Source organism: Oreochromis aureus, linkage group 20, assembly GCF_013358895.1.
Source record: "Oreochromis aureus strain Israel breed Guangdong linkage group 20, ZZ_aureus, whole genome shotgun sequence".
In the NCBI taxonomy this organism is placed as follows: Eukaryota; Metazoa; Chordata; class Actinopteri; order Cichliformes; family Cichlidae; genus Oreochromis; species Oreochromis aureus.
The window spans coordinates 27,826,484-27,841,805 of NC_052961.1; the positions used below are offsets into that span (position 1 = coordinate 27,826,484).

The window sequence follows — 15,322 nt, forward strand, 5'->3', positions numbered from 1 at the left end:
ATCAATAAATTATTGAACAGTGTTTCCACTGCCTGTGTCAGTGGGTGAGGGTGGAGGGGAAACCTTGTAAATCTGTTAACAAGTGAGTCCTGAAGTTGTGTTTGAGTTGCATTTTTACATAATAGCACTGAGCCATCATAAGACGGACTGGAAAATGTCAGCCTATAATATTGCTGTTTCTGGCTCAATAAGTCAATCAGACTTCAACCCAAGGCCTGGAGCCCTGGTGTAAAGAGCTCTTGGAACAGACAGTGGACTGCAGCAAAGAGAAGGAGTGCTGCACTAACCTTGTCAGGATACTTCTGCACCAGCTCCCGCACCTTGCTGGCACTGCCATGCGCTGCCTCAATGACTAGCCGACTGGGATTGTCTTGCTCTGTGGACTGAGAGAGCAGCTTCTCCAGCACTGAGATGACAGTACCTGAACAGAGACACAGTCAGAAAGCGAGGGAGAAGAGGAGGTGTAGAGGTAGGATGTGAAAAGGGAACAGAGGATGAGAGAATTACGTTAGTTTTTTCCACTTCAATTCTAATGTCGCACAAGCCTTGCAAAAAAAAGAAGAAGAAGCCATTCGAACTGGTTAATGAATGCTAGAATGAGTCAAAATGTCCCAGCATGCACTGTAATCTGACCACACACATTCGCAAACACACATCACTCTGTTGTTAGCCTCCCATAATCTGAACTGAACACATAAACAGAGAAGATTTTGTCATGATTAAGAGACTGCTGAGAACTTGTGACATGATGACAAAAGTGTCCGCTCGCTGTCAAAGTGCAGGATCAGGAGATGCTACAGAGAAAATTTCAGAAAGAAGCACACTTTACACATTGCTGGGAAAAAAAACAAACAAACTTGATGCCACTGATGCAGCATGGATGAGAAAGGATGCGTAGCAAAGCTGAAATGAGGGAGAGCAGGGGGATAACTGAAAGCCTGCAGGAGATAAAGCTGGAGCTGGCGAGTTAGAGATGAGCCCCCTCTTCCCGGCAGAGGCCTTACTTCCAGATTCGTTGGGGTTCTCGGCCGTCATGAGGTTGGCATCCACCTCCACGGGTTGGGCTGAGAGGCACGCTGGGTTAAATGTCCATGTCTGGCCTCCAAATGCCACCCGTAGGTCACCATCTGCATATACTTTCAACACTTTGCCGACCTGGCCCAGCACCTATGAGAATAACACAATAAATAGGTGAGAAAGAATTAAAAAGGACAAATAAATGATCTTTACTAAACACCCATGTACAACCTAATTTTCATGAAGTAGGTCAGTCGTAATGTGATGACGTTAAACAACTGGATCCTTTACTTTTGCAAGTAGCACAGTAAACATTGTGCACATAAACAGGGAGAAACCTGAAACCCAGAGTATAGAGAGTGGAGTAAAAGAGCACTGGCATTTGCCAAAATGCATCAGAAAAGCATTAACTATCATCTAAAATGAAGCCATGTTCCAATGTATCTGTATTAGTAAACAATACACAGCAAACTGACACATAAATCCTGACCTGGATATTCGCTGGCTACAGCGGAAGCCATGGAAAACTGGCTGTTGCCCCCGGAGGGTAAGTCAACAGATTAGCTGGGTTGCTGGACTAAGTTATGAAACACTGGGTTCAAGTCAAAGTCATTCTTCAAACCGATCATTACTTCACCAACTTTTGTGACTCAAGTTTTCATTTCTGCACATGAGGTGAAGATTTTCAATCCAATTCTGAAAAACCACAGTAAGTTAGCATTAGCAGGCTACCGAATATTATCAGGTAAAATGAGCATACAGGAGTCATGCTGTCTGTCCATTCTCCATGGCCAGCCTGCAGTCTCTTCACGCTCTCCATGTCCTCCAATACTCTCACTAATTCCCCAACTCCAAACGTGTTCACCTAAGGGGAAAAAAAGCACACGAAGTGTAAACAAAGTAATTTATCTGTAATGAACTGTGATATTAAAATAACAAAATAAGTAATGCAGTACCTTGGTGAGTGCCCCAGGATGGAAAGTCCAGCGGATATTGTTGCTGTACTGGACTCTGACATCTCCTCGGTCAGTGATTCTGTGAACCGTCCCAATCCGGCAAATGTACTGCGAACACAAATATGCTATTTAACCCTGGGTCTTCCTCTACATGGCTGTGACCTTAATGTCCCTTTTAGCAGCTGTGATATGAGAGTTGGATGCTCCATTACTTTCTCCTCTGTTGCAACCTCACAGCCACTGAGCCACTTATATAAATCTTCTGTATGCTGCGTTCTAGAGGCACGTGCAAATGAGGACATGTTTATCTAAAACATGAAGCAGTCCATATGGTTACAATGGAAACCTGCTGGAAAAACCCAAGGAAGAGCACTGTACGTCTGTATTGTATCAGAACTCAATAGGGAGTTATATAAAGCTGCCTATTGTCAACCGGTATTATGTTTTTCCTTTTTCTAGCAGAAGGCATTTGTACCTCTGCCATTTTGGGGTTCCACCCTCCGTGGCCCTCCTGCATCTGTCGTAGGATGTCCACCTCCAACAGACATTTGACCTTGTCACCCTGCTGGAAAGAATGGCCGTCTGCACTCTCCTGACGCTGCAGCTCTGCGTGCTCTCCTGGATGAACAGGTGTCAGCGTCAACAAACTGAAACTCACTGGAAATTTTTTTTCTAAGCTAATGATAAAAATAGCTTGGGTTTAAAGTCAGTATGTAATCAGATTCTCAGTGTTACAGTATTACAATGCCACGCAGAAGTACTGATAGGCACTGACATAAGACATACAAGACATAAGTAGTTTACATCTACTGCTTTTCATCAAGTCAAATGAAGTTTCTGAGCCACTAAATAACATAACTTTAAACTTTCTAAGGAATGCATACTTGAAAAAAGAAAGTCTGTCTTACCAAGCTTTGGTAGGTGATCTTTGTAATAGAAGCCTCCCTGGCCATCTGTCACATATTTGAGGTCTACCTTGCCCTTGTGGCCCATTCGGTAAACATTAGTGGTGCCATTTGACCAGGTGACACTGGCCACACTGCGACCAGACTCGTTGTCCCAGCCACGAATGTCCACTACCTTCCCAACCTTACCCTCCCCACCTACACACACACACACAAAAGTGCAGAAACAAACACAGATATAATGCAAGAAACACCAGTGCATCAGTTTATGGGGAAAATGGGAGACAAATGCAGTGAAAAGAAAACCAGCTCATTAAAAGAATGAAAGGTGGTAAGTTAGACGACCGTGGTGTGATGCAATGATCAAAAAAATACATACATAAAAATTAGTGCAAACAAGGTGAGAGACAAACATTTCATTGTAGGGGCTGCCAAGTATCACAAACATTCATTATGATTTTCTACAATCATCATCAAACACCTGACAATTTCCTCTTTTTGATTTGAGTGAAACCAAAGGACAAAATAATGAAACAATAAACACAAACCACATTATTGATCCACGTGTTGTGTCACAGGATAATTTCAGATCCATACATCCAGCTGTATGATGTCAATAAATACTCGCTAAGCCATTTAAGTCATCAAGCTGCTTCAGCGCCTAGACACACCAACTAAACCAGTGACCCGTAAGACAACATGGTAGGCTGGGAAGACACTGAGCATGCTCAGTGTGTCTTTTATGCACTTAGAGCATACACCATTTAGGCCTGATGAGTGACTTAACCGAACCCCAGGGCACTGATTTCAAAGGCACCAAAAGGACATTTTGACTCATTCTCTTTAGAAAGAAAAGGGAGCGCTGCTATTCTCACAACCCTGGACCAAAAAAAAAAAGAAGTCTAAGGACACGTTGCCATTCTCTATTTCTTTAAAGGGAACGTTTACAGACTTGAATTTAGCCCATCGATGTGGAAGATTACTTTAAATTAAGATTTTAACTAAACATCAGCCAGTGCAGGCTGTTTGGATCTGAAAAAAAAGGAACATGCAACAATTTGTGAGTCTCAACAGCGAAGTCAGTATACAGTATATGACAGAGTTAAACTTCAGCCATTCATGGAGGCAATAAAACACAATTCAATGTCTCATATATTCTTAACTCTCTACTTTATCTAAACTAATCTTATTTATCTAAACTATGACCACAGACCTTAGGTGCATGGTCTTTCTCAGTTTATGCCACTACACAATGATGGAAAAGAAAAGGCAAACAATCAAACAACGAGGATTGAATTGGGACTCTCAGAGACACAAACAGTCAGGCACATCTGTGAGACAGACTCATGAGTCACCCGCAATATAAGTACACACAGACACATGCTAACACAACATCTTACAGGTTAATGAGTTGTGAGGTTACAATGTTATTATGGGCTGTTGACGGTGAAACACTTTGAAGAGGAACATTTCCACATTCAAGCATGCACAGGGTTTGCGGTGTTGCCAGGGTATTGGTATCATAAGCCCACACATCACTCACCATCTTGGTTGCCCCAGTCCCAGTCTGGTCCACGAACCACTTTAACCCCCTGGAAGATTCCTTTGAGGATGATTCGTGGGAGGTTCTGCCTCGGTGCCAGGCTCACCCTGTGATAAGAGCATGAAGACGCAGCTGAACAAACAATCATAGAAAATGCTGAAGTGTGCTAAGCAACCCCAAAGCCTTCTCCAAATATGCACATTAGAAGTTCTAAAAATTGAAAATTAACTCTCTTACATATGAGTTTGGAATTAGTGGCAAGGCAAGTAAGAAAGAAATGTAACACTTGCTGAGAAATGATATCTTACTTAGCAAAGGCCATTTTGTAAAAGGAATTCAATGACTGTGAATAGCTATACTTAATAATAACACACACACAGACACACACACACTATTAAAACCACAATATTCTCAACACCATTAACCTTGAACACAATCTGACGTAGGTGAGCTAGCCGTATCTTCAAATTCAGACATACTTTATGGTAAAAATTTGATCAGATCTTGGTGCAAAAGAGCTGCCTATTCCCATACTTCTCGACGAGATCAAAGCCCAGCTTCCTTTCCAAGCAAACAGCTAATGGGATAAACTCCAAATCATATTAAATCCAGTGTGTTGAAAAGAAAAAAGAGCCTTGTGAGAGCCGTCATCCTCAGGGAGTCTCATAGAGACTCTCGTGCTGGGGTTTTGCTCAAAGTTAGGCTTGACTAACTTCATCCCCATCACTAGCCAGATTTTCAGGATCCCGTATGTGCCACAGCAGAAAATAGCAGTGCATTTTCTTCTTAAAGCTAACCAACAGTGAGTGTGGTCTGAGCTTAGACAGGTCTGTGCCGAGAATGATGTGTATCTGAGCACAGAGCTTTCAGCCTAATCCTAGACAGCAGAGCTATCAGAAAGCAGGGCACCACAGGGCAAATCATAGACAGTGCACATGCTAGCATGCAGTACTATGTGCATCCAGATAGTTATGCACATGCATATATAGCTTCAAACCATGAAGCTACTAATAAAGCTTTGATAATTGAAGGAAAAGACTAGTAATACGAATTCATAGTATTGAGGGAATGTAGGCATTTTTGCCCATTTCCTGATGGTACCATTCAGATTTAGTTTAGAAAGACTGGACTGACTGAAGTATCATGAGCAGCTCTACTTATGACAACAAAAAGTCAGCTCATTAAAACAAACAAACCTATTATGAAAACATGACCCATGGTTTTTTTGAGAGCAGAGAAGATATAAACTGACAGATGTCCCCGTTTCATGACAGTGAAACACACGACCTCAGTGTTTCACATGTTTGTTTTTCAGTACAGCTTCTCTTTCAAGGGATCAAGATTTCTAATCCAGCTTGACCAAATGTCAGCGCTGCTCACAGACAAGATGAGGATCAGGGCAAGAGACCTAAACCTACTGACACAAAAGCTGGATCAACAGTCATCCAAGCATTAGCCTTTGGTATTAAAGCAGTGTAACACACACAAGGACCTACCAAGCAAAGAGAAGTCACGTCTGTCAGAAAGACAAAGCTAAACTACGTGTACTACTATGTAAAAATACCAGGAGTGGGTCATGCAAATGCATTCAGAGCTTGTACCTCAAAGCAAGTTTAAAATGTCTGTCTTGTTTGCATTTAGGGCATTTAATGTGTGAGTTGCCCCTTTACAACTGTAAAAACAGCATTAGGTTCCAGACTTATTGGTGATCTCTTTAGAAATAACATGTTTTGTCATAATCTAGTACGATACTTGTTTTAATCCATACTTCACCTAGTAACGTACTAATCTTAACACATTTGAGGAGTGTTTTAAACAGTATTGTGATAAGATTGGAAAGAAAAAAAAAAAAATCATTACACATTGTACTTAGATCCCTAACAAAAAATGAGAACGAGAGAGAGCGATTTTCCCACCAGAGCTACAACTCTATTCAGTTCTGCCTGGAAGAGGGAAAGCAGCAGAAATCTCTGCGGGACAGTAATGAGAATAGTTTGGATGTAGCTTAAACATGAACACACAGCAGAAAACTGAGAAGTCAGGTGGGGCGGTGAAGGATTAGGTACTGATTTGACCCGAAGGGTTCACTTGGAAGTGCGTGTGTGGTGCTTGTGTTGGGAGAGCCGATTAACCAGCTGCATACCGACCATCTCCTCGTAAACATATGGCACGCACATATGCTGCTGTGAGCATGTAAACACATGCCTCTTTGTACCATGTAACATATGAATCTTAACTAAATGCAGGACTCTGCGGGGTTTTCAGCGCATTCGGTGCATTGCAAAATTATCCTAAGGATTTCAAAACAACAGCCAGAGGCTAATAACGACCAGGCTTCATGGTTTGTGAGCATAAAACTGCGCCCTGACTCGCTCCACATCTGAGACCTGTTAAAACATGTCTTCAAGGAAGATGAAAATGTTAACATGCTAATCCTCACAGCTAAGATGGTAACCATGCTAATCCAGCTAAATCTGCTGTAATTACAATGGAACACTCATGTACAGTACATCCGGCTCAGCTCTAACACCACGTCTGTAACGACGCTATTTTATTGTCAGCATTCTGCAGCCGTTTATTACGCTGACCACTTCCGATTGTCCCCTCAGGCCGCCGATAAAGTTTCTGTCAACAGTATGACAGTAAACTACAAATAGATCAAGCTTGCTTAAGTTGCATTTAAAGCCTTGCACATGTTTGACCCACATGAAAGGAGTCCCTCTTAACTAGCCCGAGCCCCAACTTGAGTTTCCTAACATAAATCACAGCTGGCACTGCATGAAGTCACAAACATTATGAAGGCAAGCTAAATTTGTCCTTCCAGGCAAATATCAGTGTGTCCCATGACTGCCAGATTATAAATTCATCTTTTGAAATACTGTCAGTGAAATATGGGTCAGTGTGGTCCGGAAATAAAGAAGTGCTGTGTGTCTGGCATCACACATTGTCGACTGCTCTTCTATTTCATTCACTGGATGAGAAAAGAAGTGACTTTCATGTGATGATCTTCCAAATCTGTATCACTGAGGGACAACGATTGCAATTTCATTTTAACTCAGATTATACAAATCTCCCTTTGATAAGACTCCAAGATATAAATACATAGCATTATAATGATATGAGAGAAAACTGTTAATTATATCAACCAAATGGTTAAATGATCTTGGTTGTCTTGTATAATTTGCATTCACTACACTGGCTGTGCTGACATTATGAGTAAGGTTGCACTGACCAAAAACACTCCTTTAGAAAAAATGCTTCTGAAATACATAAACAAAAGTTATTTCTAACTTCAAATACTTGTATTTGAGAAAAATAAAAATTCTAAAGAAATACATAAACAGTCCAAGGGCGGTGTCCCTGCAGTTTTTAGATCTACCCTGGGTCAACACACCTGAAACATGATTAGTTGTATTTGACATTTTGAGAAGGTAATTTATCCATTTAAAACAGCTGTGTTGGATCAAAAATCTAAAACTGCAGGGACACCGCCCTCGTGGACTCTTCATTCTTTTAAACCAGGGGTGGGCAACTCCAGGCCTCAAGGGCCGGTGTCCTGCAGGTTTTAGATCTCACCCTGGGTCAACACACCTGAATCAAATGATAAGTTCATTACCAGGCATCTGGAGAACTTCAAGACATGCTGAGGAGGTAATTTAGTCATTTAAATCAGCTGTGTTGGATCAAGGACACATCTAAAACCTGCAGGACACCCGCCCTAGGGGCCTGGAGTTCCCGCACCCCTGTTCTAAACCATCCTCCAAACAAAGATTAATGCTGCAGGGGAAAATCCAACCCAATTTATCACCACTGTGAAAAACAAAACTCAATAACAAATAATAACATCGAAAAATATGTTTTCTGAAAGCTAAAATTTCACCTAAAAGGGGCGGGGCATAATTATAAGCCAGTACATAGTTTTCAGAAGTTAAAGGAATGACTGGAATATTTATTGGAGTAAGATAAATATAGCTTGTAGTCAAACAACTGAAAATATGTCGAGTCACACTGAAGTTCACCACCATCGAGAACAACACGTGGAACATTGTGCACTCGCTGTGAGAGCCGTCAATGATAAACACCGAACCACTCAAAAGACAAAGAGCTTTGAACTGTTGGAGATTTCATCCACATCGTGACTGGATAAGGTCGGCTGACTCTGATAGGCATCAATATACCATTTGTATTTTTGATTCTTTAAAAGTCATCTCCCTGAGAAGCCAGAATTGAGAGAGGCTCATTGTGTTATCAGAAAAGAGCTCCAATTTCTAAATCTCATTCATACTATAGAACCTAGTATTTATGAAAGGCCATTTCAAACATCTTTCAAATAGAGATATTAATCCCACAACATCCTATTTTAGTCTTTGAAATTTCTAAAGATTCTGTATTTCTATTCTTCTACATTGCTTTAAATTAGCATCTATGTAATGTGCCATCATCTCAAAGAACCCACACAAAAAGGGTTTCTACAGTATAAATAGTAACTAACAACAACGCAAAACTGTAACATTTAGGATGATGAGTGTAAATGCTACTTACATTTACTAGCTCAAACAATTTAAAGGGGTTTCTCATCTCAATAAAGTACAGTCTTATTTTCGGCTTTCCAAGTTTAGCCTTGTCTCACTTAGATGTTACGCACCCTGTATGAGATTGCAGCAATGCCTGAATGGTAGATTTCAATAACAAAGGCAGGTTGCTACTTGAAATATATCACTACTATATATTTCCTAAAATCATTATCTTTGTTAATGCGTCTAAAGAAATCCCCAACTCAATGAAATAAAAAATGAACTGTCAGTGAGTATTAGCATTTACTTGTCCAGTACTGACAAAAGGAAGGCGCTGATGTTTTGACCCACATGGAGGTTCACAGAAAGGTTTTTATTCCATCATCTCAATGCTGTTCACAGCTGAGCCAAACAAAATTTTGACCTTAATGAAAATCAATAGTTTTGGGGAGAAACTGAGGAAGGAAAAGAAATGAGATTCCAGCAGGTGTCAGAATGCTAAATGATCACTGCAAAGGCCAGATTTCACTCAGATGTGCAATTGATGTGCTGCTCCAGTACCATACCACCCATCCATAGCAGACAAGTACAGAACTGACCAAAATCTAAAATTCCACTTTATTAACAATACGTCTCATATTTAATTAAAACAGGATTTCACAAGATCAATGCCGGAAAAATCACGCTGTACATTTATAAGCAGGGGTGTAAGAATGCATCTGCCCCTCCCATTTTAAAATAATGTGTCAATTTTGAGACTTAATTTTTAAAACAAAGGGGTTTTAATAAAAATCAAGATTACCAAATTCTTGGACCAAAAAAAAAAAAAACCTTTTGAGAGGAACCATTTGTAAGAAGCCATGAATCATGCACCTATTCTGAGCATTTTTCGGGCAACAGACTCAGAGGAAATAAATGGAACTGTGTTGGACCTGGACAGGACTAAACTATAGAAGAAATCTGGGTCATACATATCACCTCGTTAAAATGAGAACAGGCCATCCAGCTGACATTCAGACAGTGCCTGGAGCAGTTTTGAGCTGTACTGTGAACTGATGCAGAAGAGTGAATTCTGAAGGGAGAACTCACTCCAGTACATCAGGATACATAGGACACTTGGAATCAGCTCACTAAACATTTATCCCCAGCAAGGAGGCGTGCAGTTTGCACGATGCCCACTTTTATACCACAGAAGTCTTGTGATGACATTCGTTAAGAGTTCGTGTGGGAGTGGCCATGCTCTGCTTAGGTCATTACAATTATGGCTGGGACACATACATTTTTTAATGGTTGTGTCAAATACTAACATCTTAACACATAGCGCTGTAGACTAACTACAGCCGCAGCCAAAGTCCAAACAATAACAATAACGATAACACTGAGGTACAACATCACAATCACAAGCTATAGTGACCGCATGATGTTGTTCAGAAGACTCTGACCAGACCTACAGGTATGTATGAATTCCAGATTAAGATTAAGATTTGAGGAAGCCATTATGAGACCAACACAATTTGAAAACAGCAAAGTAGCAAAGACGCCATCATTAGAATTAAATAAGGATCAGCTGTGCTGGAGAGCGAGCAGCGTCATACTCACGGCTGGGAGTGTGCCGTCTCGTAACGCTCGAAAGCGTGGCTCAGGTCATGCTTGTTGTTCATGTAACACTGGGTGCACAGGTCGTAATCGAAGCACACCTTGCACTTCCATCGCATTCCCATGATTCCATGCTTCTTGCAGCTGTCACAGATGATATTGGAGTGACGCACCCCTGGAGTGGAAAGAGAGATGATGAGTGGGGACAACAGGCTTGATGTTTCTGTTTGTATTTTTGTTACAAAGAAACATATTTTTTGATAGAACATGTCATAACCTTCACAGCAAAGAGGACACTACCATTCATTCCCCCGAGTCTAAGTCAGTGAAACATTTACGGCATACGTCACATCCTTAATAATGTTACTTATCGCAGAGGCTAACATCGTGAGATGTGCAAAAACTGAGGCACAAACAGCATGTGCCTCAGGACCCCCACCCCCTTGGCTCCTCATCTCTTCTCCTCCTCTTCTTTCGCTCCATTAATTGAAGGGCAAGTTTTGTGAGGCAGAAAAATGTTGCTTGAAATGGAGCAAAAATGCTAATGAGTCCTGCATTAATGTGTGTGTCATTCAAGTTCAAAACTGAGCTGGATGGCTGATGGCTGAAGATAAGAGATGACTTACTGTACCCGCTTTCTTTAAATGGGCCAAATAAAGGCTACGTTCACAAAAATACAAAGTGTGTAACAAGGACAAAATACAGAGTCAACTACATGGTTACATTTTTTACTTTTTATCAGAGCGTTTTCATGCTAGTGCTTGGTGTTATCAGGATAAGACAGAGTTCAATTTCATTTACATAATTATAAAACAAATCCTGATCAAATGTTTTTTTTAATTTAAAAGAACTATTAGAATTATAATAACACTATAATTCGTAGCAAACAATAACTACCTACACAAATTTGAACCTATTAAAAGCTTGGAAAGTAATCTAACTAAAGGCAACATTTTTTATTTTGAAGGTGCTCTTAAACATCAAAGCTTCTAGCATTTTCCTAAGCTGGAAAAAGCAGAAATAACCATGTTAACTATGAATTACTGAAAGGACTGAAAACAATACAGTAGCATAGTAACATAACTACAATCACACTGGTGCCAGGACTGAAAAGTTTCACAGCAGTTTCAAATGACTCTAATGCAAATCACTTACCAATCTGAGCGTTATCATAAAGCAGCAGGTCATAGGCACCCTGGTAGCCAGTACGGTAGTTGGTTCTCGTGCCACTGTCCCACTGCACCACCACCGTCTTGTCTGGAGTTGTAGTGCTGCCCTGACGCCCGATCTCCACCACAGTACCCACGTGGCCCTCGCCGTCATCTTGGTTTCCCCATTTCCAGTCCAGGCCGCGCACAACACGCATGCCTACCTCCATGCTGCCTCTTTTGGGGCCTGGCCGACAGGCTGAGGGCAACGTCTGAGGCCTGGCAACGCTGTCACGTCTGCTGCTGCTGCGCCTCCGGGGCTTCTGAGGTGCAGAGCCGGCTCGTGCCGATGGTACTGCTGGTAAGGACGGCACAAGGGTTGTTTCCGGGAACAGATCAGGGGTGACTGAAGGAAAGAAAGGATGAAAAGCATTGAAAGAGCAGCCGCAGTACAAGTACTCCAGTCGCGCTCCAAGTACAAAAGAAGTTGATACATTCCACTGCTGCACCATTGTGTTTTACTACATGTCTATCAGTGTTTGCTTGGGGACTTGAATAGCGGCATACCAAATGTCCTATTAATTTCTTAGCAGTGTTTTACTCTTAGTGGTGGATCATTCACTGGAGGTCTTGCTGTGCATGATGGCACACTTGTGGAGAAAGCAGCTGGACATCAATGCTATGCCTTCCTGCGCTAATCAAGCCCTGACCGGATATGTGCACATGTACACACACCCACACACACACACACAAATACACTTAATTCCTTAGCAGGACAACACATTGGCCTCATTCTTGTCCTGAACGTCTACTCATAAGACTGAGCTAGAAATCATGAGGCAAAAGCTGAAAACACATAAGGTGAGATCTCTGAAAAAAACAAAACAGGCCTCTTTTATGTGACATAAACAAAGTTATGATTTAACAATGAACAAAACTCTGAGTTTATATAATTGCTAATGAGATAAGTATTTTGTCTCACAAAGACTGGCGCTACTGGTCCAGATACGATCAGCCATTAAGCCATCAAGTTGAACTTCCTTGTACAGGGGTTTCTTAAACACAGAGTTAATCACAAGAAAAATCTTACCCACACTCCCCTAGCCTGGGCTTGTTGTCATATTCTTCATGAACAAGTGAACACAAAGCTATAACAGCAAAACAATCAAATGCAAAAAGACAAAAAAAAAAAATCTCAGAGTATTTCTCAGTAAGTATGGCGTAATCTGCCTAAATCTCCTTAAAAAAAAGCTCTTTTTGGTGTAAGCGAATAAATTAATTTAGGTTGTTTTTTTCAAAAGAAACCAAAAAAATTACATTTTGTCTGAAGGAGAAAACACTTCACACAGCTGACTGAGTGCACCAGTGGTTTAAACTGATGCTGCTGGGTGTTGGAGACTACAACTACAAGTAAAAGGAAGTGGCATTTACAGTAAGGGAAAACTTGAGTCAGCAGCACAGAAAGAAACTTCTGCTGGAGACCATGATCATCAGCACACATCTAATTACATCCATTAATCACATGTGGCACATCAGATCTACTCTTTTATACACCGCATCATTACATCTCCATCACTGTTTAAAGTATTCCTTGTTTATTAAAGCAATGCTATTTAGATAGAGTGTGTCTCAAATAATTACCAGGTCCTTTCCTACAACATGCATTTCAATAAAGAAGAATTTGAAGATGTCATATAATACATCTTCAGTTCCTTAGAAGTACACATTCTTTTGGTTGCCATTATTCACTGTAAAGCCAGGCTTACTCACACACACACACACACACACACATACCCATACATGGCCTGCCTCCACATACAGCACTACCAAAGAGGCCTCTTGTCTTGCTGTAATGGAGAGGAAGAAAATTTACTTAGACAATGCAGGCATTGTAACTTGATTGCTTTGGATTTCCAGGAATACCAGTAAGACAACAGCCTGGACTTACCAATAATGGTGGTAGAATTCAAGACCCTAAATCAGTCATTGTTTTATACCCCTACAGTTACTGACACAAACAGAGACACTAGTAACAGCAGTCACTAGTAGTGACTGGTTAAACTGGAAGTCAGAACAAGTCAGAACAATAATATTTTTTGCTACATAACTTTGCACTTTTGCTGTAATAAAACAAATTTCCCACCTGTGGGACTAATAAAGGCCATCTTATCTTATCTTATCTTATCTTAAAAAACGCAATAACAGCTTATCTGTGAAATTAAGAGCCATATCTGTCCATATCAGGCATTATATCTGACGACAATCTCTAGAAGATGATGTGGGTAGTCCATAACTTCTCTGTTCACGCAACTATTATTTTAAATCAAGCAGATGATGAGATTTAAGCTTTTTCTGTGAACAGCTCAAACGGAGAAAAAATAAATAAATAAATGATCTTTAAATCCACAAGTCTGTGCATATTTGTGTGAAAAATATCCTTAAACTTTCCAAATACCCTCCATTATCTGTTCATGTTTACACCCAACATGTCTTTTAATATTGAGCCTAACAATACAGCCATAGTGTTTATTAAAAGATAAACAAAAACCTTTATATAAGAAGGCGGACAGATGTTTGTAAGAAGCTGAGATTACACTTGCACGCTTATCGAGATTACAATGTCATTTAGGTATTAATGGTGACTGCTTAAACATAAAACATATGGGATGTAGGGGATAAAAGGAGGAAAAGCAGGCTGCTTATACTCCATTTTCTGTCCAAAGTGACAGCTTAGCCTCTTTTGTGCACTGAAATAACATCCCAGTTATCTAATATTTCAGCGTGCACAGAGAGAAGCTGTGAGCGGCAGTGGACGGCCTTCACGAAGCTTCCCAGCATTCTGCACATGGATGCAAGTAAGAAAAGTGCTGGACGACAACACAATCCTAACTTATTCAGAGCAACAGAGTCAAACTGAAACCCTGGAGGTCAGTATATTTATACCACAGTTAAATCTGCAGTGAAGCTGAGTAAAGAAAAAGCAGCCAGCTGTCTTAGCATTCAGTGTTAGAAGCTCTTTGTCAGATACAGTGAAAATAATAATAATAATAATAATAAAAATAAAAATACTAACCTATCACCTACATTTAAAACTGTTCTGCTATCCACACATACCCTCCCCCTCCAATACCACCCACTCCACAGCCCCCTCAGTGTTCCAGAGAACCCAGTGTGACTACTGATATCTTATCATTATTAAATAGTGCAGTACTGTGAAGTAGACTAAAACATAGTGGATTCACTGGATCGCTTTACCTACGCAACTAGGTCCTTTCCAGTTTCACAATTTAGTGCTGAGGAAGGTGGTGTTTTTGCCTGTGGAAAAGCTTCATGAACATATGCACAGTGTGCAAAAACGGTGAACACACAGCTAAAAGCTGTACTTGGCAAACACAATTAATAAAATATCGCCATATTCTTTCATCCCAAAGCATTTTTTTCTTTTATGTTGGCAGACGGTAGCTGCCAGCGTTCTTCTCAACACACCAACGGTGGAAAAAAGAGCACAGAATCCCAACAAAGCTGCTGTTTAAGAATCCTTTCTGAAAATGAGAGTGGCCTCCTGTTGAATCACCAGCCCTCAAGTCAAGAGCACACTTTTACCTCATGGAAACATTTCAGAAAACGGTGACTACCACTTTAT

At 40.7% G+C, this 15,322-nt stretch overlaps 1 protein-coding gene across 4 annotated transcripts in view; it reads right to left on the bottom strand.

Moving 5' to 3' along the window:
• Nucleotides 1–15,322, bottom strand: part of mib2 (MIB E3 ubiquitin protein ligase 2) — a 39,855-nt gene that overhangs the window by 14,418 nt on the left and 10,115 nt on the right. For all 4 annotated transcript variants that reach the window (XM_039604473.1, XM_039604472.1, XM_039604474.1 and 1 more), the window contains exons 2-10: nucleotides 11,687–12,085; nucleotides 10,535–10,706; nucleotides 4,422–4,528; nucleotides 2,882–3,076; nucleotides 2,449–2,591; nucleotides 1,974–2,081; nucleotides 1,778–1,882; nucleotides 1,005–1,167; nucleotides 288–421 (exon numbers count right to left, since the gene is read on the bottom strand). In XM_039604473.1, the coding sequence (XP_039460407.1) occupies nucleotides 288–421; nucleotides 1,005–1,167; nucleotides 1,778–1,882; nucleotides 1,974–2,081; nucleotides 2,449–2,591; nucleotides 2,882–3,076; nucleotides 4,422–4,528; nucleotides 10,535–10,706; nucleotides 11,687–11,909 (1,350 nt within the window). In that variant the 5' untranslated portion in view covers nucleotides 11,910–12,085. The remainder of the gene's footprint in view (nucleotides 1–287; nucleotides 422–1,004; nucleotides 1,168–1,777; nucleotides 1,883–1,973; nucleotides 2,082–2,448; nucleotides 2,592–2,881; nucleotides 3,077–4,421; nucleotides 4,529–10,534; nucleotides 10,707–11,686; nucleotides 12,086–15,322) is intronic.